Below are 22,500 nucleotides of genomic sequence, written 5' to 3' on the forward strand. Positions count from 1 at the left end.
CTGTTGTGTTCAAACAGTACGTCTGCACTAAAATGACTGCCGGGGACGGGTTTGCTGGGCCTTGGCGCCGCTTCTTGTTATCCCTCATTTCTTTCCTTCATTCTCTCATCCTCTCCTTCCTTCCCTCCCTCCTTCCTCGTTCCTTTACCTTCTCCTTCCTTCCCTCCCTCCATCCTTATTCCATCACCCTCTCTTTCCTTCTTCCCTCCTTCCTCATTCCTCTCCTTCCCTCCCTACTTCCTCATTCCCTCACCTGCTCCTTCTCTCCCTCCTTCCTCGTTCCTTCACCCTCTCCTTCCGTCCCTCCTTCAGCAAGACAAGCGGCGTAAGGAAAGACAGTACCGTTTATTCACGCCTGGCTCCACCCCCAGGCCCCACCACCACAAATACTGTAGTCTCGCCTGGGGACTGTCTTCTTCAGCTGGGGTGCCCGGGGGTGACGAGGGGTGACCAGATGATGGGGGGGATCCTTGCTTTATTATTATTATTATTATTATTATTGTTATTATTGTTGTTGTTGTTATTGTTATTATTATTGTTATTCATTCGTGTGTAAACATTTGTAGGGATGACCAGGTGTGACGTGGGGTGAATTCTTCCTTTATTATTATTATTATTATTATTATTATTATTGTTGTTGTTGTTGTTGTTATTCATTCATGTGTAAGAATTTGTAGGGGTTATAAATACTAAATATAATGTAATGTGAACTAAATGTAATATACTTAAATGTAATACTTGTACTAAATTTGATACATGTACTAAATGTAATAGATGTAATAAAGTGCTAATAAATAAGATTACAGCCCCCCTCCCCCCAAACCCCTCTCGCCAGCTGACATCTCAATATGGCTTCCTTCCTTCCTTCCTTCCTTCCATCCCTCCCTCCCTCCCTCCCTCTTTTCTTCCTTCCTTCCTTCCTTCCTTCCTTCCTTCCATCCATCCATCCTTCCCTCCTTCCTTCCTTCCTTCCTTTTTTCCTTTCATTATCCCTCCTTCCTTCCTTCCTTCCTTTCTTCCTTCCATTAATCCTTCCTCTCTTCCTTCCTTCCCTTCTTCCTTCTTCCTTCCTTCCTTCTTTCTGACACATTATTCACCTCATTATTATTCCTTATTATTATTATTATTATTATTATTATTATTACGGTATTATTATTATTATTACTACTACTACTACTACAACCATCACCACCACTACTACTACTACTACATGTTATTTAAGGTGTTTAGGCCAAATTATCACATTCTCGGAAGCAAGCTACACGCAGCTCCCGTAACACAATTTACTTGGTCACTTATTCCCAGTATTCTCAGTCATAGGTCATCTCTTCTGGGTAGGGCAGGAAGGGGGAAAAAATAAATCGCTTAGGAAAAGGTGTTAGGGAGCTCAGCGTGTTCTGGGTATTCGGTATTCCGAGTATTTGTTGTTGTAAGTATTCGTTGGTGTACGTATGGATTGGTTGTGTGTACGTGTGTGTGTGTGTGTGTGTGTGTGTGTGTGTGTGTGTGTGTGTGTGTGTGTGTGTTCAATTCTAGCTTCCTTCAGACAGCTTTACTCAGTTTAGATGTGTGTGTGTGTGTGTGTGTGTGTGTGTGTGTGTGTGTGTGTGTGTGTGTGACGCGATCAGTAGCGTGGACGTTGGTGTTAAAACTCACATAGGTTTATAGAATGGGATTTGTGGTAGTGGTTGATTTGATAGCTACGTGTAGGTTAGGTTAGGGTAGGGTAAGGTAGGATAGGGTAGGGTAGGGTAAGGTAAGGTAGGATGGGGTAGGGTAGGGTAGGATAAGGTACGGTAGGTTAGGGTAGGGTAAGGTAGGGTAGGATGGGGTAGGGTAGGGTAGGATAGGGTAGGGTAAGGTAGGGTAGGGTAGGATAGGTTGAGTTAGAGGTGTGAAGGCAATGTTATGAAGTGACTCACCTCAGAGTCAAAACACACACACACACACACACACACACACACACACACACACACACACACACACACACACACACACACAACTTCCTTCTTCCTCTGCCCCTCATCTTGTCTTTATTCTTTCCTCTGCGTCCTTCCTCCTTCCTCCTCCCAGTCTCGTGTTTGTATCGTTTGTTTTTGTTTTTTCTTATAATCAGGCTCTTGTTTTTGTTCTAGCTTGATTGTTTGATTGTTTTGTTTTTGTTTTGTTTCCTGCCCCTCGTGTGTGTGTGTGTGTGTGTGTGTGTGTGTGTGTGTGTGTGTGTGTGTGTGTGTGTGTGTGTGTGTTGGACAGTTATGATAAACGTCTCTCTCTCTCTCTCTCTCTCTCTCTCTCTCTCTCTCTGTAGTTACGATAAGCTTGTGTGTGTGTGTGTGTGTGCTGGACAGTTATGGTGAGCCCTTGAGAGAGAGAGAGTCTTGTACACAACACCCTTGTGTCTACACGGCTGGGTCATGTATACACTCTTTGTTGACACACACACACACACACACACACACACACACACACACACACACACACACACAGGCGAGTTACACATAGCCTACACCTAAACACACTCAACTACGCACATGAACCCGCACACACACACACACACACACACACACACAGGCGAGTTACACATAGCCTACACCTAAACACACTCAACTACGCACATGAACCCGCACACACACACACACACACACACACACAGAGGCGAGTTACACATAGCCTACACCTAAACACACTCAACTACGCACATGAACCCGCACGCACACACACACACACACACACACACACAGAGGCGAGTTACACATAGCCTACACCTAAACACACTCAACTACGCACATGAACCCGCACGCACACACACACACACACACACACACACACACACACACACACACACACAGGCGAGTTACACATAGGCTACACCCAAACACACCCAGCTACGCACATGCACCCGCACCTACACACACACACACATACACACATACATAATACACACACGGCCTTTTATTCAGTGTTACATAAATATACAGACAATACAATGTTAGCGTCCTAATATTACATAGAGAGAGAGAGACATAGACAGACAGACAGACAGAGACAGAGATAGGTGGAAGATGAAAAGGAAGGAGGAGGAGGAGGAAGAAGAAGAGGAGGAGGAGGAGGAAGAAGAGCATAGCAAAGGAAGAGGGGGATGAGAGACTGGAAAGAAGAACTGAATGAAGTGAAGGATAATGGGAGGAGAGAAGAGGAGGAGGAGGAGGAGGTGAAAAAGAAAAGAGGAGGGAGAGAAACGGGAAGGAGGAGGAGGAGCGAAGAGAAGGAAGGGAGGAAGAGTAAGTAGAAGAGGAGTTGAAGAAGAGGAAGACGGAGGAGGAGGAGAAGGGGGGGAAGAGAAGAGGAGGAGGAGGAGAAGGGGAGGAAGAGAGAGGGGTAGATGGAGGAAGAAGAGGAAAATAAGATGTGGAGGAGGAGAAGGAAGGAGAGGAGGGAGGGAGGGAAACAGGATTAAGGGAAGCGTGACTGTCCTTCCATTATTTCCTTCTTCCTTCCTTCCTTCCTTCTTCCTTCCTTCCTTCCTTCCTTCCTTCCTTCTTCCTTCCTTCCTTCTTCCTTCCTTCCTTCCTTCCTTCCGTCCTTCCTTCCTTCCTTCTTCCTTCGTTCTTCCTTCCTTCTTTCTTTCTTTTTTTTCTCCTTTTCTGTTTTATTTGCTTATTTTCTGTCTTCCTTTCGTTTCTCTCTCTCTCTCTCTCTCTCTCTCTCTCCCTCCTTCCACGTCATTCTCTCTCACTCTCCCTTCCAGATTCTCTCCTTCTCTCCCACGCTATTTTCTCCCTCCCTCCCTCCCTCCCTCCCTCCCCCTTCATCTTTGTTCCTCCCTTCACCCTTCCCTCTTAAGTCTTCCCTCCCTCCCTCCTTCCTTTTTTGTCTTCAGTTTGCTTGCTTTATCTCTCTCTCTCTCTCTCTCTCTCTCTCTCTCTCTCTCTCTCTCTCTCTCTCTCTCTCTCTCTTTTCCTTCTCTTTTCCTCTCCCAGCATACTTTCCTCCCTCCCTCCTTCTCTCCTCACCTTTCCCTCCCTCCCTCTCTCCTCACCTTTCCCTCCCTCTCTCCTACCTTTGATCCTATCTCCCTCCCTCCCTCCCTCCCTCCCTCCCTCCCTCCCTCTCCGTATGACTCATCTCCCGAGAGCATAGCGGATTTGTGGGAGGTGTATGGTGGTAGTTGTGGTTATGGTGATTGTGGTAGGTGTGGTTATGGTGGTTGTGGTGATGGGTGATGGTAGTTGTGGTAGTGGTGGTGGTGGTGGAAATTGTGGTGGTGATGATGGTGGTAGTTGTGGTAGTGATGGTGGTGGTAGTTGTGGTAGTGATGGTGGTGGTAGTTGTGGTAGTGATGGTGGTGGTAGTTGTGGTAGTGATGGTGGTGGTAGTTGTGGTAGTGATGGTGGTGGTAATTGTGGTGGTGATGATGGTGATAGTTGTGGTAGTGGTGGTGGTGGTAATTGTGGTGGTGATGGTGGTAGTTGTGGTAGTGATGGTGTGGTAATTGTGGTGGTGATGATGGTGGTAGTTGTGGTAGTGATGGTGTGGTAATTGTGGTGGTGATGATGGTGGTAGTTGTGGTAGTGATGGTGGTGGTAGTTGTGGTGGTGATAGTAGTTGTGGTTGTGGAAATTGTGGTGGTGGCAGTTATGCTGGTAGTTGTAGTGGTGATGGTGGTTGTAGTAATGGTGGCAGTGGTGGTGGTGGTAGTTGTGGAGTAGTATTAGTAGTGGTAATAATAGTGATCGTTATTGTAATGGTGGTAGTTGTGGTGATGATGGTGGTTGTAGTAACGGTAGTGGTGGTGGTGGTGGTGGTAGTGGGGCTAGTAGTGATGGTAATAATTTTGATAGTTAATGTAATGGTGGTAGTTGTGGTAATTGTGTACTACGGTAACCAACGACCTCCTTCCTGTTACCTTCCGTTACTGCTGTTACCTCTCACTGTCACGAGGGATAGAGAGAGAGAGAGAGAGAGAGAGAGAGAGAGAGAGAGAGAATGTGTATGTTAGAATATACAAATTGAAAAAATGAAAGAAATCAATGTTTAGGTTAGATTACTGAGAGAGAGAGGGAGAGAGAGAGAGAGAGAGAGAGAGAGAATGTGTATATTAGATTGAAAAAACAGAAAAACTGGAAGAAATCGGTGTTTGGGTTTGATTATTGGGAGAGAGAGAGAGAGAGAGAGAGAGAGAGAGATGCAGTAGGCCTTGAGTGAAAGCCAGCCTGCAAATCTAATCACAAAACACATTCAACCTTCACATCTTTCTTTTCGTCATATAAACACCATCTCAATCCTGACTATGGAAAGGAGTGAAATAGGATCCAGAACCAATTAGAAAGTACAAAATAGGAGAATTATTAACCAGCAAGCATAGTGAAATCAGTCCCGTTATGAAAAAGTAACAATTAATATAACAACTCGAAAGGAATTGGAAATCTGAAGTGGCCGGAACGAGAGAATTTTTCCCGGAATCTTGAATTACATGAAAATTTCGAAGGTACGTTGAGAAGCCACCTCACTGATACCGTGAAAGAAGAAGAAGGAGACAAAGGAGGAGGAGGAGGAGGAAAAAAAGGAGGAAGAGGAGAAGGAGAAGAAGGAGGAGGAGAAAAAGAAGAAGATGGAGGAGGAGGAGGTGAAGAAGAGGGGATGAAGAAGAAAAATTGCCACAGAGCGAGTATTCAGTAGCATATCCGTTAAAATTAATGGAAAAATGCGGTGCTAATGCATGATAAAAATACTACACGCTGATTGGCTGGGAGAGAGATACAACTCACGCTGTCATTGGCTGGTTGAATAAGCCCGCCAAAAATCCAAGATGGCCGCCGCGTAATGTAAACAAAAGGGGACTACGAGCCTAATGACGTCAAGGGTTGCCGTGGGTTGGCCTTATGTTGACTATGGGTAAGAGTAACAGCGTGTAGTGATAAGATAGCGCTGATAACGGAGATAACGGAGAACCAGGATGTGTATACGGAACAGTGTGACCATTGTATAGCTGTTCTCTTATATATATTGTCATTAATTGGATTTATATAGTCACAAAATGCAATATATAATTCTTTGATTGCTGATGCATATGTCTTTATAAATTTGCTCTTGCTATTTGTTCCCGTTGACTGGGCATATACTGGTGAACATATGTAACTCTTTCCTGGGTTATTAAACACTCTCTCTCTCTCTCTCTCTCTCTCTCTCTCTCTCTCTCTCTCTCTCTCTCTCTCTCTCTCTCTCTCTCTCTTTAATATAGATCCCCTCAAGATTGTTCCCTCCAAGAAAAAAAACAAAAACAAGATAGCAGAGAGCCAAATTCAAGATGCGTTCATTTGGAGATGCCTGGACACACTGCGTTTGAAAGACTGGAGGTCATAGGAAGTAGGAAATACAGACAGAGGGAGACAGTTCCTGAGTTGACCTGTTGCATACACAGAAGACTGGGAGTAACGGTCAACTCTTGCATCTGTCAAAGAGTATGAGGTCAGGAGAATAAGACAAGGATAGTAAAGACGATGTATGTGTTTTTCTTCTTCTTTTTTTTTGTTTTTTACTGCACAGTGCCGTCTATTGTTCTTGTTATGGCGTTCTCTCTCTCTCTCTCTCTCTCTCTCTCTCTCTCTCTCTCTCTCTCTCTCTCTCTCTCTCCTAGTATGATTCACACACACACACACACACACACACACACACACACACACACACACACACACACACAACCATCATCATCATCATCATCATCATCATTATTATCATTATTATTATTATTATTATTATCAATTACTACTACTACTACTGTAATTATTATTATTATTATTATCATCATCATCATTATTAAACCCCACTAATTCTTCCTTTTCCCCCCACCACAGGGCACTGCCTCAGAACGCATCACCCTCACATCCAGCCACCCCCCCTCCAACCCCCTACCACGGCCGTCCCTCCGCCTTATAGACGGCCCCACACCCATGCAGGGGCGCCTTCAGATATTCTACAAACACAAGTGGAGATCTATATGTACTAATTCCAAAAAGTGAGTATGGCAGAAAAAGATATATAAGGATTTGTGTTGTCAGGAGAAATAATATTAGAATTTGTGTTGGCATTATGTGGGCAGTTTATATCAGAAAAAGATATATAAGGATTTGTGTTGTCAGGAGAAATATATTAGAATTTGTGTTGGCATTATGTGGGCAGTTTATATCAGAAAAAAAAAATATCATCCACTCACTTGATGTGGTGCTGCCTACTTCTTCCTTAGCCTTTTTCATTCTTTCTCTGTGCCTGTCCTCCTCTCTTCCTATTTCTCCCATCTTTCCTGTCACTTCTTATTGCTTTTCTTTCCTTTACAGGTGGCTTTACATTGAGTGACAAGCAAATGGTTTCCTGTAAGCCAAGAAGCTATTTACAACGCTGGGTGGTAACCATATAACCAAACCATACGTGCTCCCTACGTGTCAACAAGCGGGTTGGTGGAGGGTTAGTGCCCCTCCCCGTAAAACAAATAACTCAAAGTCAAATGGCCACCCCTTACGGGATTATGGCGTCTGGCAATAGATAGATAGATAGAAGAATTTGTGTTGTCAGGAAAAACATATTAGAATTTGTGTTGGCAGTTTGTTGGCAGTAGGTGTCAGAAAAAATATATAAGATTTTGTGTTGCCATTTTCAATAAGAGTTTGTATAGATTTCGTTGCTTCCTTGTGTGCTGGGTGCCTTCTGGTGGTGGCACTGATATGACCGGTTGGCTCTACTGCCTGGTTATATACATGGCCCTCCACTCCCTCCCTATTCCCTACTGCTACTACTACTACTACTACTACAACTACTCATCCATGTGTGCGTGGTGAAAGGGGGGTGGGGGTAGCCGTATTAAACACGTTCACATCATGTTTTGCGGATCCTAAAGAGTATCATGTAAACAGGCCCGAGAAACACGTGTACAGACCACGTGCGTTTGTTTATGTTTTGGTTTCTCCCACGTGGCTTTGTTTACATTTCTGTGGCTGATTGACATTCGAATTTTTTCTCTTGTTTTCTTTCTTTTTTTCTTTTTTTGTTCGTTTTTTTTAAATTCATTTTTGTTACTTTGCCTTATATATATCTTTATTTTTTTGAGTTATAATTTTTGGCTTTGTATTCCTGTTTTTTTTTTAAATCGTTTATTCTGTGTTTGTGTTTGTTATTGTGTTCTTATTAAATTATATTCTGTATGTTGTGTGCGCATAAGTTGATCATGTGTTTTTAATCTCACACACACATACCTACACCTATACACACACATACTTACACACACACACACACACACACACACACACAGAAATGAATATTGGGAGGGAGGAAGGGAGATATGAGTGAGAAGAGAGGAAGGGAGAAGGGGAGGGGAGAGAGGGTGGAGGGAAAGAGGGGAAAGGAAAGGAAGTCGGGGGGAAGGGGACGAGGAGAAGGAGGGGAGGGGAGAGAAAAGGGAGAGGGAGGGAGGGAGTAAGTGAGTGGGGGGAAGGAGAAGGGGTAGGGGAGAGGGGGAGGGAAAGTGGAGGTGAATGGAGGAAAAGTAGAGTTGTGACGTAACAGAGTGGAGAAAAGAGGAGGGAGGGAGGAAGGGGGAGGAAATGAGAGGTCACTGGGGCAGGTCAGGTAGGGGAGGGGTCAGGGTGGAGAGAGAGACAGACAGACAGAGAGAGAGAGCAAGGGAGAGTGAGTGAGTGAGAAAGAGGGAGGGGGAGGAAGAGGGGTAAGGAGAAAGAGGAAGTGCGGTGTGAGTAAGAGAGGGAGAGTGGACGAGAAAGTGAGAGGGGGGGAGGGGGGAGTTCTATAGTTACACAGATCTTATAGTGAATTGAAAGTGGTCCAGTTTTAATAGATAGAAAGATAGATAGATTGATAGACAGATAGATAGATAGATGAAGAAAATGTAGATGGGAAGAAGGAAAAAGAGAGAGAGAAAAAAGTAGGAATGGGAGAGAGGGGGGGGGTGAAGAGAGAGGGGGTTGGGGTAGGGAGGAGGGAGAGGAAGGGAGGGAAGAAGGAGAGAGAAGGGAGGGAAGGAAGCAATGGGTGTTGTTTGTGATTCTTTAGTATTACAACATCCATTTTATCCTTTCATCCATAGCTAACTGCCTTCCTTCCTTCCTTCCTTCCCTCCTTCCCTTCTTCCTTCCTCCCTTCCTTCCTTCCTTCCTTCTTTATCTTCATTCTGTCATTCATATTTCCTTCATTCATTCAGTCATTCATCCTTCCATTGTTCTCTTCATTCATTGTCTTCCCTGCCCTTCTTCCTTCCTTCCTTCATTCATTCTTCTCTTCCTTCCCCTTCCTTCCTTCCTTCCCTCCCTCCATCCTTCCTTCATTCATTCTTTCAGTGCTCTCATCCTTTGCTCTTTTCCTTCCCTCCTTCTGCTCTTCCTTCCATCCTTCCTTCCTTCATTCATTCTTTCTTCCATCGTTGTCTTCCCTTGCTGTCTTCTTCCCTTCCCTCCTTCCTCCTTCCCTCCCTCCCTCTATCCTCCCTTCCTTCACACATCGTCCGTCCCTCCCTCCCTCCATCCTCCCTTCCTCCACACATCGTCCCTCCCTCCCTCCCTGTATCCTTCCTTCCTCCACACATTTCATCGCCTCAACTATTTCTCGCATTTCCTTTCAATTTCCCTGTCTCTCTTCCTACACTGTAATTATTGCTGATCAGGGAGGATTCTTGTGTTCTCTCTCTCTCTCTCTCTCGTCCATCTGTCTACCTGCAAGTTCTTATTTTTCAATCAGTCTGTCTGTCTGTCTATCTATCTATCTATCTATCCATACTCTGCAGTTATATCTGTGGATTCTAAGACTGTTCCTCTCTCTCTCTCTCTCTTCTCTCTCTCTTCTCTCCTTCCTCCCTCCTTCTCCTCTCTCTTCGTCTCCCCCTCCCCTTCCCTCTCCCTCCTTCCCTTCTTTCCTCTCTCTCCCTCTACCTTCTCTTCCCTCCCTTTCCCTCCCCCTTCCCTCCCCTTCACCTCTCTCTCACCCTCCCTCCTTCCTTTCCCTCCCTTCCTTCCCCCTCCCTCCATCTTCTTACCCTTTCCCTCCCACTCCCTTTCCCCACCTCCCTTTTGTCCGCAATATCCTGTCTGCTAGAGAGAGAGAGAGAGAGAGAGAGAGAGAGGGAGGGAGGGAGGGGGTGACACGCTCCGATGATTTGGTGTGTGTGTGTGTGTGTGTGTGTGTGTGTGTGTGTGTGTGTGTGTGTGTGTGTGTGTGTGTGTGTGTGTGTGTGTGTGTGTGAGCAGGCGTGAAGGCGTGAGTCATAGTGCCGTTGCTGTAGTAGTAGTAGTAGTGGTGGTGATGGTAGTAGTAATAGTAGTAGTAGTAATTATTATTATTATTATTATTATTATTATTATTATTACTATTTTTATCATTATTATTATTATTATTATTGTAGTAGTAGAAGTAGCAGTGGTAGTACTTATGATTATTGTAGTAGTTGTAATAGCAGTAGTAGTAGCAATAGTAGTAGTAGTAGTAGTAGAGGTAGTAGGTAATTTAACTATTCAATTATTTCATCAGAGTAAGTCCTGTATTTCTCTCTCTCTCTCTCTCTCTCTCTCTCTCTCTAGTGAAAGCCAAAAATTATCACGTCATTTGAAGGCGGTAATCTGTCTTGTGTGGGCGGGAAATTTGAAATAGTGGCATTGTGTGTAGTCGTGTGGAGAGAGAGAGAGAGAGAGAGAGAAGAGGGGAGATCTAAGAAAGCAAATAAAGAGAAGTGTGAAGAAGCTAAGCAAATGGAGAGATAGATAGATAGATAGATAGATAGATGGAGAGAGAGAGAGAGTGGATCTAAAAAAAAATAATAAGAAGTGAATCTAAATGGAGAGAGAGAGACGATACTGCCGCTCTACATCCTTCCATAGCACTTCTTCGTGACTAGTGTTATGGCTTCGTGGTGCCCTACATCCTTTCCATAGCACTTCTTCGTGACTAGCATCTTTATATCCCTTCCATAGCACTTCTTCGTGACTAGCATCTGTATATCCTCTCCATAGCACTTCTTCGTGACTAGCATCTCTTTGTCCTTTCCATAGCACTTCTTCGTGACTAGCATCTCTTTATCCTCTCCATAGCACATCATCGTGACTAGCATCTCTTTGTCCTTTCCATAGCACTTCTTCGTGACTATCTCTTTATCCTTTCCATAGCACTTCTTCGTGACTAGTGCTATATGGTGTGTCCGGAAGCTGGTCATTTTTCCCGCCCATTGTAGTGTTTTATGAAGGAAGGGTTTGGCGGGGCAGCAGTGCGTGGAGGTGCCCAGGGGAGGCGGAGGGAAGGAGGAAACTGGAGGAAAGGGAGGAAGGGAAGAAGAGAAGGAATGGAAGAGGGAGAGAAGCGTAAGGGAGGGTCGAAAGGAGGGAAGGAGAGGAAGATGAAGAAGGGCTTAGACATACAAGGAATGAGAGAGTTGAAAGAAAGGGAGAGAAAGGAAGAAGGAGGGAGGGAAGGAAGGACAGGGAGGGAAGGTATGAAGAAGAAGGAAAGAGAGAGAAAGGAAGAAGGAATGGGTGAAGGGAATTTAATGGAGGGAAGGGAGGAAGGAAGGCGAGGAGAAAGGAAGAAGGAATGGGTGAAGGGAATTTAATGGAGGGAAGGGAGGAAGGAAGGCGAGGAGAAAGGAAGTGAGAGTGGTGAGACGGAAGGGATAGGGGAGGAGGGGAAGAGGTGGGAGAGGGGAGGAGGGAGGAGAGAGGGCGAGAAGGAGGAAGAAGGGAGGGAGGGGGGGAGGAAAGAAGGAGGGAGGGAGGAAAGAAGGAAGGAGGGAGGAAAGGAAGTAGGTGTCCGGTCCCTGAGGCGAGATAGGACAAGTGCACCCCTGTCCAGTCAACATGTCCGCCTCGCCTCTCCACCTTTTTTTACTTTCATCCATTTATCAGGGTTATTATCCAACTTTTTCTCATTTATTCCCCGGTAATTACACCTCTGAAGGGCCTAATTACTCGGCTGGTTGAGTAATTACCTTCCAGTTCCTTCCATCGTTCCGTCAATTTGAGTATTTGAAGGTAACAGCTCTTGGGGTTTGGTGTCATCCTGGAAAAATGATTGTGATTTATCTTTTGGCCATGTGGAGAGGATGGAGGGTGAGAGACTGAGGAGGAGAGTGTATGTGAGTGAGGTGGAGGGGGGGAGGGAGGGAGAGGCCAAGGATGAGATGGAGGGATGGAGTGGAGAGGTATATGAGAGAGGGGGGGTGTGAGTTGGGAGCAGGGCAGTGACATGACGGGGGGACAGGGCGACGTGGAGGCGATTTGTTTATGGCCACCCAGTACGGGATTGGGGTGTCTGGCAATTGATAGAAAAATAGATGGATTTATTTAACGTCATTTCTCTTTTTAATTCACCCAGTTTCGTCATTTCTCCCTTTGATTAATTCATTTCCCTTCAGCGTCATGAATATAGGATTTATAGGTATTTTCAAGAGCCAGTAAGGTGTGGAAACTCGCAAAACGGACCTAACGAACTTTGCGACTATGAGCTCGTAGGCGAAGGGTGGTATGCATAAATCCCTCACACAACAGGAACCCAGACACGAGTGGGTTGTATGTGTGAGCTTGTCTCCTTACTCATCTTTTTTTTTTTTTTATGCGTTTAAAATTGTGTGTGTGTGTGTGTGTGTGTGTGTGTGTGTGTGTGTGTGTGTGTGTGTAGTCAGTGGTTTCTTTGTTGTGTGTGGCAATGGTTAGGTCATTATCTCTCTCTCTCTCTCTCTCTCTCTCTCTCTCTCATGGCAGCCCTGTCAAGAAATTCCACTGCTCACCAGATAGTGATCCAGATAAACTATGTGGAGAGAGAGAGAGAGAGAGAGAGAGAGAGAGGAGGCTGTGATGGTTGCAGTTATGGAATATATAATACTTCACTGGACTGGAGAGAGAGAGACTTTGGTGGGAGAGAGAGGCTTTTGTGGTTGCAGTTAGAGAGAGAGAGAGAGAGAGAGGGAGGGGAGAGAGGCTTTGGTGGTTGCAGTTAGAAGGAGGGGGGGGTGTAGTGGTTGTTGCATTTAGAGAGAGAGGGTGGGGGGAGCTCTGGTGATTGCAGTTATAGAATATAGAATGTCACTAGATGAAGAGAGAGAATGTGTGTGTGTATGTGGTGTGTGTGTGTGTGTGTGTGTGTGTGTGTGTGTGTGTGTGTGTGTGTAGGCAGGATAATTTACCATGCTCTGAACTCTACCTGTTAAGTTTTTTTCAGGTGGATGGTAGTGTACCTAAGCCCAGCCTGTCATCAAGTTTAGAACAGTGGTTGATGGTACTGGAATTGATGGTGGTTGTGGTGGTGGTGGAATATTTGTGTTTTGCTGGTTCTATAAGGTTCACAAAGATCTATTTTATCTTATTTTCAGTTGGACGGCAGTGGACCTAAGTGTAGCATGTCTGGAGCTTTGGCACTGTGGTGAATAGTGGTTGTGGTGGTAGTATGTGGTGGTGAAATTAATGGAGGTGGTGAAGTATTTACGTTTCGGTGGTTCTATAAGGCTTACAAAGACATAATTTATTTTATTCTCAATTGGATGGCAGCAGATCCAAGTGTAGCATGGCAGGAGCTCGGGTACAGTGGTGAATAGTACTGGAATTGATGGTTGTTGTGGTGGACGTATGTGTTTTGGTGGTTCTGTAAGTCCCACAAAGATCTAATTTATTCTGTTTTCAGTTGGACGGTGGCGGACCTTGGGGTGGCATGCCGTCAGCTTGGGTACAGCGGTGGTCAGTACTGGGAGTGGCAGGACCGAGCCAACAACGACACCTCCACCGTCCTGTACGAGGCGCCGCTGTGCTCAGGCCTCGAGGACGACATCACCAAGTGCGCCTGGCATACGCACTCCATGGGCGGCGGCGTCTGTGGTGCGTTGACTCACTCCTCACTCCCCCTAAGCCACTGGGTTTGACACGTGTGGTGCTGGGTGCGGTGATCTGGCTCCAGGCTGGTATGGATGGCAGCCTAGTGGATAGCAGGCTTGAATGGATGGCAGCCTAGTGGATGGCAGGCTGGAATGGATGGCAGCCTAGTGGATAGCAGGCTGGTATGGATGGCAGCCTAGTGGATAGCAGGCTGGTATGGATGGCAGCCTAGTGGATACCAGGCTGGAATGGATGGCAGCCTAGTGGATAGCAGGCTGGTATGGATGGCAGCCTAGTGGATAGCAGGCTCTAGTTACCTTTCTCCTGCAGTCCTCCTTCCTTTTTTCAGGGTTATATGATAGAAATAGACCATACAAAGCCTGATATATGCTAGAAATATATCCTACTAGTTCTAGTATATGATAGAAAAGAAATATACCACACTAAGCTGATATATGATAGAAATTATACCACACTAAGCTGATATATGATAGAAATATACCACACTAAGCTGATATATGATAGAAATATACCACACTAAGCTGATATATGATAGAAATATACCACATTAAGCTGATATATGATAGAAATTATACCACACTAAGCTGATATATGATAGAAATTATACCACACTAAGCTGATATATGATAGAAATATACCACACCTAGCTGATATATGATAGAAATATACCACACCAGGCCCAATACATGATAGAAATACCGGTACACCACACCAAGCCTAAAATACGATAGAGACGTACTATACCAAGCCCTTATTGCCACACCGCCCCTCAGACATGCACCCAGATCTTGGCGTGGACTGTCGGGATGAACATGCGCTGTGGAAGGGCACGAACCACTGGCGTGGCCTACTCTTTCACCACGCAGAGTTCCAAGGCCGACTCTACCAGGAAAACACACTCTATCAGAAGGTAAGCCTCTCCAGTATCTTGTTTTGTTTTGTTTTCTCGGAGGGAACAGTCGTGCAGGTGTCTGGCTTTTCGTTCCTTCTTCCTTGCATTAAAAGGGGAAAAAAAAAAAAATCAATGTCTTGTACTCTCATCATCATCATCATCAACATTATCATCATCATCATCATCAACATCATCATCATCATCTTCATCCAATCCTACGTTGCCCCATGTACTCTCAGTTATAAAAATTTACCACCAATTTCCTGCCACCACTGTTTCCTTCATCACCAATTTCCTGCCACCACTGTTTCCCTCATCACCAATTTCCTGCCACCACTGTTTCCCTCATCACCAATTTCCTGCCACCACTGTTTCCCTCATCACCAATTTCCCACCACCACTGTTTCCTTCATCACCAATTTCCCACCACCACTGTTTCCCTCATCACCAATTTCCTGCCACCACTGTTTCCTTCATCACCAATTTCCCACCACCACTGTTTCCTTCATCACCAATTTCCCACCACCACTGTTTCCTTCATCACCAATTTCCTGCCACCACTGTTTCCTTCATCACCAATTTCCTGCCACCACTGTTTCCCTCATCACCAATTTCCTGCCACCACTGTTTCCTTCATCACCAATTTCCTGCCACCACTGTTTCCCTCATCACCAATTTCCTGCTATCATTCCTTGTTGCCTTCCTCATGTCTCATTCCTCCCCAGACATGCTTATACTCTTCAATTACTTCTTTTCCTCATAAACTCTTCTTGTACTCTCCTCTTCTGTCCTTCATATCGCTGTCACATTAAACTATTTCATGCAACATCTCCCCCATTCAGCATCAGAGAGTGTCCTTCCCTCTCATAATCTTTTATTGTTTAGTTCGTATTGATATCGTGTAAAAATATTTCACATAACATTAAGCAACGTTGGGTCTGGTTAGTACTTGGATGGGTGACCGCCTGGGAACACCAGATGCTGTTGGCATCCCTACGTGTCAAGTGGGGTTGGTGGAGGATTAGTGCCCCTCCCTGTAAAACAATTAACTCTAAGCCCTTGGCCACCCCGTCTGGGATACATGGCGTCTGGCAATGAATGAATGAAAAAAATCTTCCATTGCTACAGTTGACAAGGAATTAAACTTTTGATTGTGATCCTAAAGTACTGTAGTCTGTACGGTACCAGTAGTTTGTATATATAAGTGGAAAAAATACTCAGTTACTTCTTCTCTATAAAGTATGTGTTTCAGAAAATCAGTGGCTTGTAGCTGGCTGGTATCTTTTTATTATTTCTTAGAGGGAATGATCTGGCACTCTTATGGTCTTTTGTTCCTTCTTCCTTGCATTAAAGAAAAAAATTGTAGGGTAGGAACTGTAGATAGAGAAAAGTAATGTGTAGTTTTTTTTTTTACAGGTGTCCAAATCATCCCTGAGGTACGTAAACATAGAGTACGCGGGTATGGGTCCGGGTCGTGAGGCGGTGTCGGCGGTGATGTGCCGCAGTGTGCCGCCGCAGATGTCCAGCGTGGCCATCACCAACAGCGCACACACCGGCATCAACGCCACGCTGCCCGGCACTTTCTTGCATCTTCAGGGTGCCACCATCAAAGACAATGCAGGTTAGAAATTGTGTGATCGTATGTTACCGTGCATTGTCTGCCACTCTCTTGCCCACTCCTCTTTATCTTGTAGCCTGTTTAATGGTTGAATTCAGATAACTCCTTTATCTTGTGCTCTGTTTAGCACCTGAAGTCAAATAAATCCTGTTCTTTATACACTGTTTGGCAGCTGAATTCAAATAACTCCTTTATCTTGTACTTTGTCTGGCAGTTGAATTCTAATAACTTCTTTATCTTGTACACTAGCAGTTGAATTCAAATACCTCCTTTCTCTTTGGCGATATTTAGCAGTTGAATTCAAGTAACTTTTATCATCCCTTTTTTTAAACCCCTCAAAGCAGTGATTAAATGTCTAATGATGTTACGTGACACAAAGAAACCCTGTGTATTCAAAGGGTAAATGGGTGATTGCACGTCCACAACAGGTTATGGCGTGTATGTAAACACCTCGACGGGATCGGTACGCGTTGACAGTGGGTCGAGGGTGACGGAGAACTGGAATGACGGGATCCACTATACATTCCACCGCAGGGAGCCGCCCCGTTCTGCCTCCGACACCTTCCAGGATTTCTGTACTGGGGCATCCAATCCAAACCAAGCGTATCCCATTGTGACGGTCGCTACACAAGATGAACAGTCTTATAACGAGCTCAGTTGTGCAAGGGTTAGTAGCCATCTTGATCAGCTTCTTCATCATTGTTATCATAATCATTCTCATTTCCCACTTACACTGTCATCATCATCATCATCTGCATCATAGTCTCTGAACTTGGGAATATTAGTCAGCAGAGGAAAGTGAGAAGCAGAAGAGGTGAAATATTAGGGCAGAGAAACATACCAAGCCTCTCTCAGCTTAGGAATATTAGCCAGCAGAGCAAAGTGAGAAGCAGATGAGGTGAAATATTAGGACAGAGAAACATACCAAGCCGCTCTCAGCTTAGGAATATTAGCCAGCAGAGGAAAGGGAGAAGCAGAAGAGGTGATATATTAGGGCAGAGAAACATACCAAGCCGCTCTCAGCTTAGGAATATTAGCCAGCAGAGGAAAGTGAGAAGCAGAAGAGGTGATATATTAGGGCAGAGAAACATACCAAGCCTCTCTCAGCTTAGGAATGCCAGTAGAGGAACATGGGAAGCAGAAGAGGTGAAATATTAGGGCAGAGAAACATACCAAGCCTCTCTCAGCTTAGGAATATTAGCCAACAGAGGAAAGTGACAAGCAGAAGAGGTGAAATATTGGGCAAACATTTATCCCAGACTGTTGGAGACCTTCCAGAATTAGCAAACAACTGGTGAACATTTGCTGTATAAATACCTGTACCATATAAGCTGATTGTACCCCACTGATAGGCTCTTGTTTATCCCACAGCAATTCTACATTCGGAAGCCATCGTTTGTGTTCACGGTGCACTTCTCATATATGCAGGCACAGGAGGATGCCACTGGTACCGTTGAAGTCAGGTGAGTCCAACCCTGCTCATTAACAAGTGTTCAATGTTGTATCCCTGTGTGTCCAACAGTGTATCTCCATGTGTCCCTCAGTGTATGCCCTGTGTCTTGGCCCCATGTTCTTCTTTGCTAACTGAAATGAAATGACAAAACAGGTTGCCCTCATTAAATACAAAGGCAGGGTGACTTGTAATACTAGTCATTGTAGCCCCAGGTTCCTCTGAAATGTGAACTCAGTGGACTACAGGCTGGAGATACCCCTCTTCTTAAGCCCACTATGCTCTTTCTGGAGGGACAGGGAGGGAGTTGAGGGATGTTTGTATAATTGGGCAGCTCCACGGCTCAGTTATATTAATGCCACCACATGAAGGCATATCTCTATAATTGTATGCTCCCCACCACCACCCTGACCTCTCCCCCACTCCTTCCAGGGACCGAGATGAGTGGGGTGAGGTGCTGACCAAGTTTGACATCCGCAACGACACCTTCCCTCCATCGGTGGTATCCCGAGGCAACACCATCTGGATCAAGGTCACCGCCAAGCCTCGCAAGCTGTCTGTTGTCTTCATGGAGGTGGTGGCTAGCAAATGTGAGTCCTTGGCCAGTAGCCTCACGGACTCTCCATACTGTGCAAAGGTCACCACAAAGGCACACAGACTTTCCATACTGTCCAAGGTCACCACAAAACCACACAGACTTTCCATACTGTCCAAGGTCACCACAAAGCCACACAGACTTTCCATACTGTGCAAAGGTCACCACAAAGCCACACAGACTCTCCATACTGTGCAAGGTCACCACACAGCCTCACAAACTCTCCATTTTCTTCATGGGGGTTGTCAAATGCATATCAGAGTCTTGAATTACATTAAGTTAGGTTAGTTCAGGTTACACCAAGTTAGCTATCTTCTGTTTTATCTTTAGTGGAAACACAGTACAATATTTTATGGGTGTTTTTATTGATTTCCTTCATCTTTTTGACACATTTATTGTTGTTCTTATGGAGTACCTATGAAAAATGTGACCCTGCCTGAAGGGATTAACCATATTAAATTATGTTATGTGTGAGAGCTATGGATATTACTCTTTTTTCATCCTTACATGCACATTTTTAACTGAGCCTTGCCCACTCTATTTCTTACAGCAACAGCGGGTAGTTGTGATAATATTTATGTTCTTATTTCCCACTTACCACCCAGAAAAGTGTTTGGGTAATTTTGTTTCTTATTCATCATCATCATCATCATTGCCAGACACCATGTATCCCAAACGGGGTGGCCAAGGCTTAGAGTTAATTGTTTTACAGGAAAGGGCACTACTCCTCCACCAACCCCACTTGACACATAGGGAGAACGTTATGCCAACAGCATCTGGTGTTCCCAGGCGGTCACCCATCCAAGTACTAACCAGACCCAACGTTGCTTCTTATTAATTTATGTATTATGTTTTCTAGGTGTGTTGTGTGACCTGTTTAGTTCTTATTTTTTCACCTGTGAAGTGTATGATGATATTATTTTCCCCCCAGGCCAAATAAATTACCCCTTTTTTCTCTCTTTTTCCAGGCAAAATGAATGACCTGCTTTTTTATTTTTTATTTTTTCTAGACAAGATGTATGACCTCCTCGTTGCCAGCTCCTACATAGCGGACAACAGCGGTCATGGGGTGTCGGCAGAGTACATGCGCTCACTAGTCCACGTCCACGGCTCAAACCTCACCCACAACCACTTTGGGGCAGGGCTGAGTGTGCGGGGCGGGGCGGGGGATGTTAATGTCACCTACTCTAGCATCACACGAAATATCGGTGACGGGATTAACGTTACGTACGAGGGAGGTGTGCAGAATGTCTCCTGGAGCGAAGTCACGGAGAACGACCTGCGAGGGGTGGCTGTCTGGTTTAATGAGAGTGGACAGGACACCGGGATACGACAGGAGACAGGGGTGGCGTACTCGACTATATCCCGGAACCTGGACATCGGACTGAGGGTTGGGAACTTCTGTCGGAATAACTTTGTAAATATAAGTGGGAATCAGTTTATAGCAGGGGGTCGAGGGGCGGCGGTCGAGCTTGAATCGTGCTGGAGACGTGATGGGGGGATCCGGACTGTTCAAATCGGCCATAACCTCTTCCGTGAGAACCAGCGTTTAGCCTTGAAGATATCCCCAGCCGTGAATATGAATCTGAAGGTCGAGTACAACGAATTTGAGGCCAATGAGCGTGGAACAATGCTCATATACAACGAGGATAAAGTAGAGCTGCCCCCCCTGCCCTTCTCTGGACACATCTATCGTAACCACTTCCGGGACAACACCGGGTGGTACGTCCTACGCCTGGCACTGTCACTTCGAGGTTTGGACCAGTCATTGTTAGTGGAGAAGAACTACATAAAGGGCAATGTTGTCAGGGAATTATATAGCACCTTCCAGTCACGCAGTCGTGCTTCAGGCGTTGTGTGTATTGGTTCATCAAATGTCAAGTTGTATCGTAATCTGATTGAAAACCCGGACTCGGCGTACGAAATAGCCTCCCACACTACCGACCAAACTGCACCGATAAACGCTACATATAATTGGCTGGGGAGCAAGTTTGAGAGGATATTATTCGAACGAGTGATGGATCGGAGGGACAGGTACAACTTGGCGCTGGTCTCCTTCCATCCCTTCCTCCTGAGCAACAACAACGTGGAAACACCAGTGATTGAGAATGGACAGATGAGTGAGCCGGAGTTCGCCAATCCTGATGACCCACGCATCATTGGAGGGGAGGTACGTTGCCGAAACTGTTGTTTTCTTTATGGCAAGCCTAAGTTCATAATCATCGCAGGTGTAAACTCAGTCCTATCTTGAAATGGGGTGTACGAGTATTATTAGGATCTGTTAATATATTTTTTATGTTTTTGTTGAGTCCTGTTAACTAGATTTGTAAATATGAGTAACAGTTCTGTGATTTTAAAGTCAGTGATTTCACCAAATGGCATCCTGGTTGTAAATACTCCCTTGAATTGAATGTAATGTTGTTATGTGTCAGTGGAATGCAAGTAAGTGTGCAGAACATTATTCATAGATCAGCAGCAAACACGTACTTGAGACATGTGTATACTTGTGACTTTGAGGTTAAACGAAAAAGAAAATTGAATCACACTCATTTCTGATGTCAAAAAGAACAGTTTAATAAGTTACTAACAACTTGAAAGAAATGTGTTAATTCATAATCAGCTGTTTTAATGAAATCACTTTATGTAGGTGAGGTGGAGGGAGGGAGAGGGAGGGGTAGACCGAGGATGAGGTGGAGGGAGGGAGAGGGAGGGGTAGACCGAGGATGAGGTGGAGGGATGGAGTTGAGAGGTATATGAGGGAGGGGGGGGTGAGTTGGGGGGAGGGTAGTCGAATGGTGGGTGACAGAGTGACTTGGAGGCGTTTTGTCTGCAGCCACCCTTTGCGGGATTAGGGCGTCGGGCTATAGATAGATAGATAGACTTTAAACCAGGACTAACTGTATGATGATGATGATTACATAACACCAGCTTATCACATTACAGGTGAATGGTGAGGTGACCCTTCATGATGGCGTGTACATGGTGACGCGTGATATTTATGTACATGAGACTGGCACCCTGACCATCGCATTTGGCACCACCTTGGAGTTTGCCGATGGGATGGGCATGATGGTGGCTGGTCTGTTGCGTACTGAGGGGTCCGGCAAGCGCGATGTTCGATTTACACGCCACGGGACCACCTTGAGGGAGGCAGAGCTGAACCGAGCTGCTTATTACTCCAGCAATGAGGAAATTGTGGCGTTAAATGTGTCAAGTGTCGTAGGGAATATTACGACACTGACGGATGTGCACGTGTTGAATGACTCCAAGGTGAAAGAGGAGGAGGCCGCAGCTGACGAGGGACCAACTATTCCTGTAAAGCTCGTGGGAGGACACAGTGATATGGAGGGACGACTGATGGTGAGTTTTATTTATTTATTTATTTATTTGTTGTGACTTTCTTTCCTGCGAGGTGGAGTTAGGATTCCGGGGGCTTGAATGTTGAGTCAATGAATGTGTAGCCCATTCCGGTGGACATGCTCTTGATAAGTTTTGCCTCTAGTGTTTTCTCTTTCCTTGCTTTATGGGCCCAACCTCACCCCATCCTTAGGCAGGGGAAAGAGTTTGATGATGATGATGATGGTGATGACAGTGATGATGATGATGTTAGTGGCTTAGATGATGATGGTAATGATTTATTGTACTTGAAATGGCGTCTTATAAGGCCACTCATGTGAATTATCACAGATGTGGGTGAGTGGCATGTCAACATATGAGATGGAAGAGGCAGAGAGAGTAGCTTCATGTAAGTCATTGCTGTAATTTAAATACACTCAGGTGTGGGTGGATGGAGATTGGGGTACCGTGTGTGGTCACGGGTGGACAGAGGACGCAGCAGCTGTGGCGTGTCAGCAGATGGGATATGTCCTCAACCCAGAGGACTGGCTGATGCAACCTGCCAACCTGCCACCAGAGGGACAGACTGCACCAATTGTTATGAGGTGGGTTGTGTGGTTGTACAGTAGGAAGAAGGACAAAACCACACACTGTACTTATCTTGAGATGATAGAGCGGGACACTGTCCTGCATTGCCACCAATAGCTGGCCAGGTCTGCTGCCTAGTTATACAAATGT

At 45.3% G+C, this 22,500-nt stretch overlaps 1 protein-coding gene across 1 annotated transcript in view; it reads left to right on the forward strand.

Moving 5' to 3' along the window:
• bark (C-type lectin domain-containing protein bark beetle) overlaps positions 1 to 22,500 on the forward strand; it is a 74,657-nt gene that overhangs the window by 17,106 nt on the left and 35,051 nt on the right. The window contains exons 2-11 of the mRNA XM_080270622.1: positions 6,855 to 7,015; positions 13,663 to 13,853; positions 14,645 to 14,781; positions 16,180 to 16,384; positions 16,810 to 17,048; positions 17,753 to 17,844; positions 18,264 to 18,421; positions 19,437 to 20,596; positions 21,370 to 21,786; positions 22,204 to 22,367. Of these exons, the coding sequence (XP_080126748.1) occupies positions 6,855 to 7,015; positions 13,663 to 13,853; positions 14,645 to 14,781; positions 16,180 to 16,384; positions 16,810 to 17,048; positions 17,753 to 17,844; positions 18,264 to 18,421; positions 19,437 to 20,596; positions 21,370 to 21,786; positions 22,204 to 22,367 (2,924 nt within the window). The remainder of the gene's footprint in view (positions 1 to 6,854; positions 7,016 to 13,662; positions 13,854 to 14,644; positions 14,782 to 16,179; positions 16,385 to 16,809; positions 17,049 to 17,752; positions 17,845 to 18,263; positions 18,422 to 19,436; positions 20,597 to 21,369; positions 21,787 to 22,203; positions 22,368 to 22,500) is intronic.

This window comes from Coenobita brevimanus, chromosome 41 (assembly GCF_032717465.1).
Source record: "Coenobita brevimanus isolate Jiangsu-jjx chromosome 41, ASM3271746v2, whole genome shotgun sequence".
In the NCBI taxonomy this organism is placed as follows: Eukaryota; Metazoa; Arthropoda; class Malacostraca; order Decapoda; family Coenobitidae; genus Coenobita; species Coenobita brevimanus.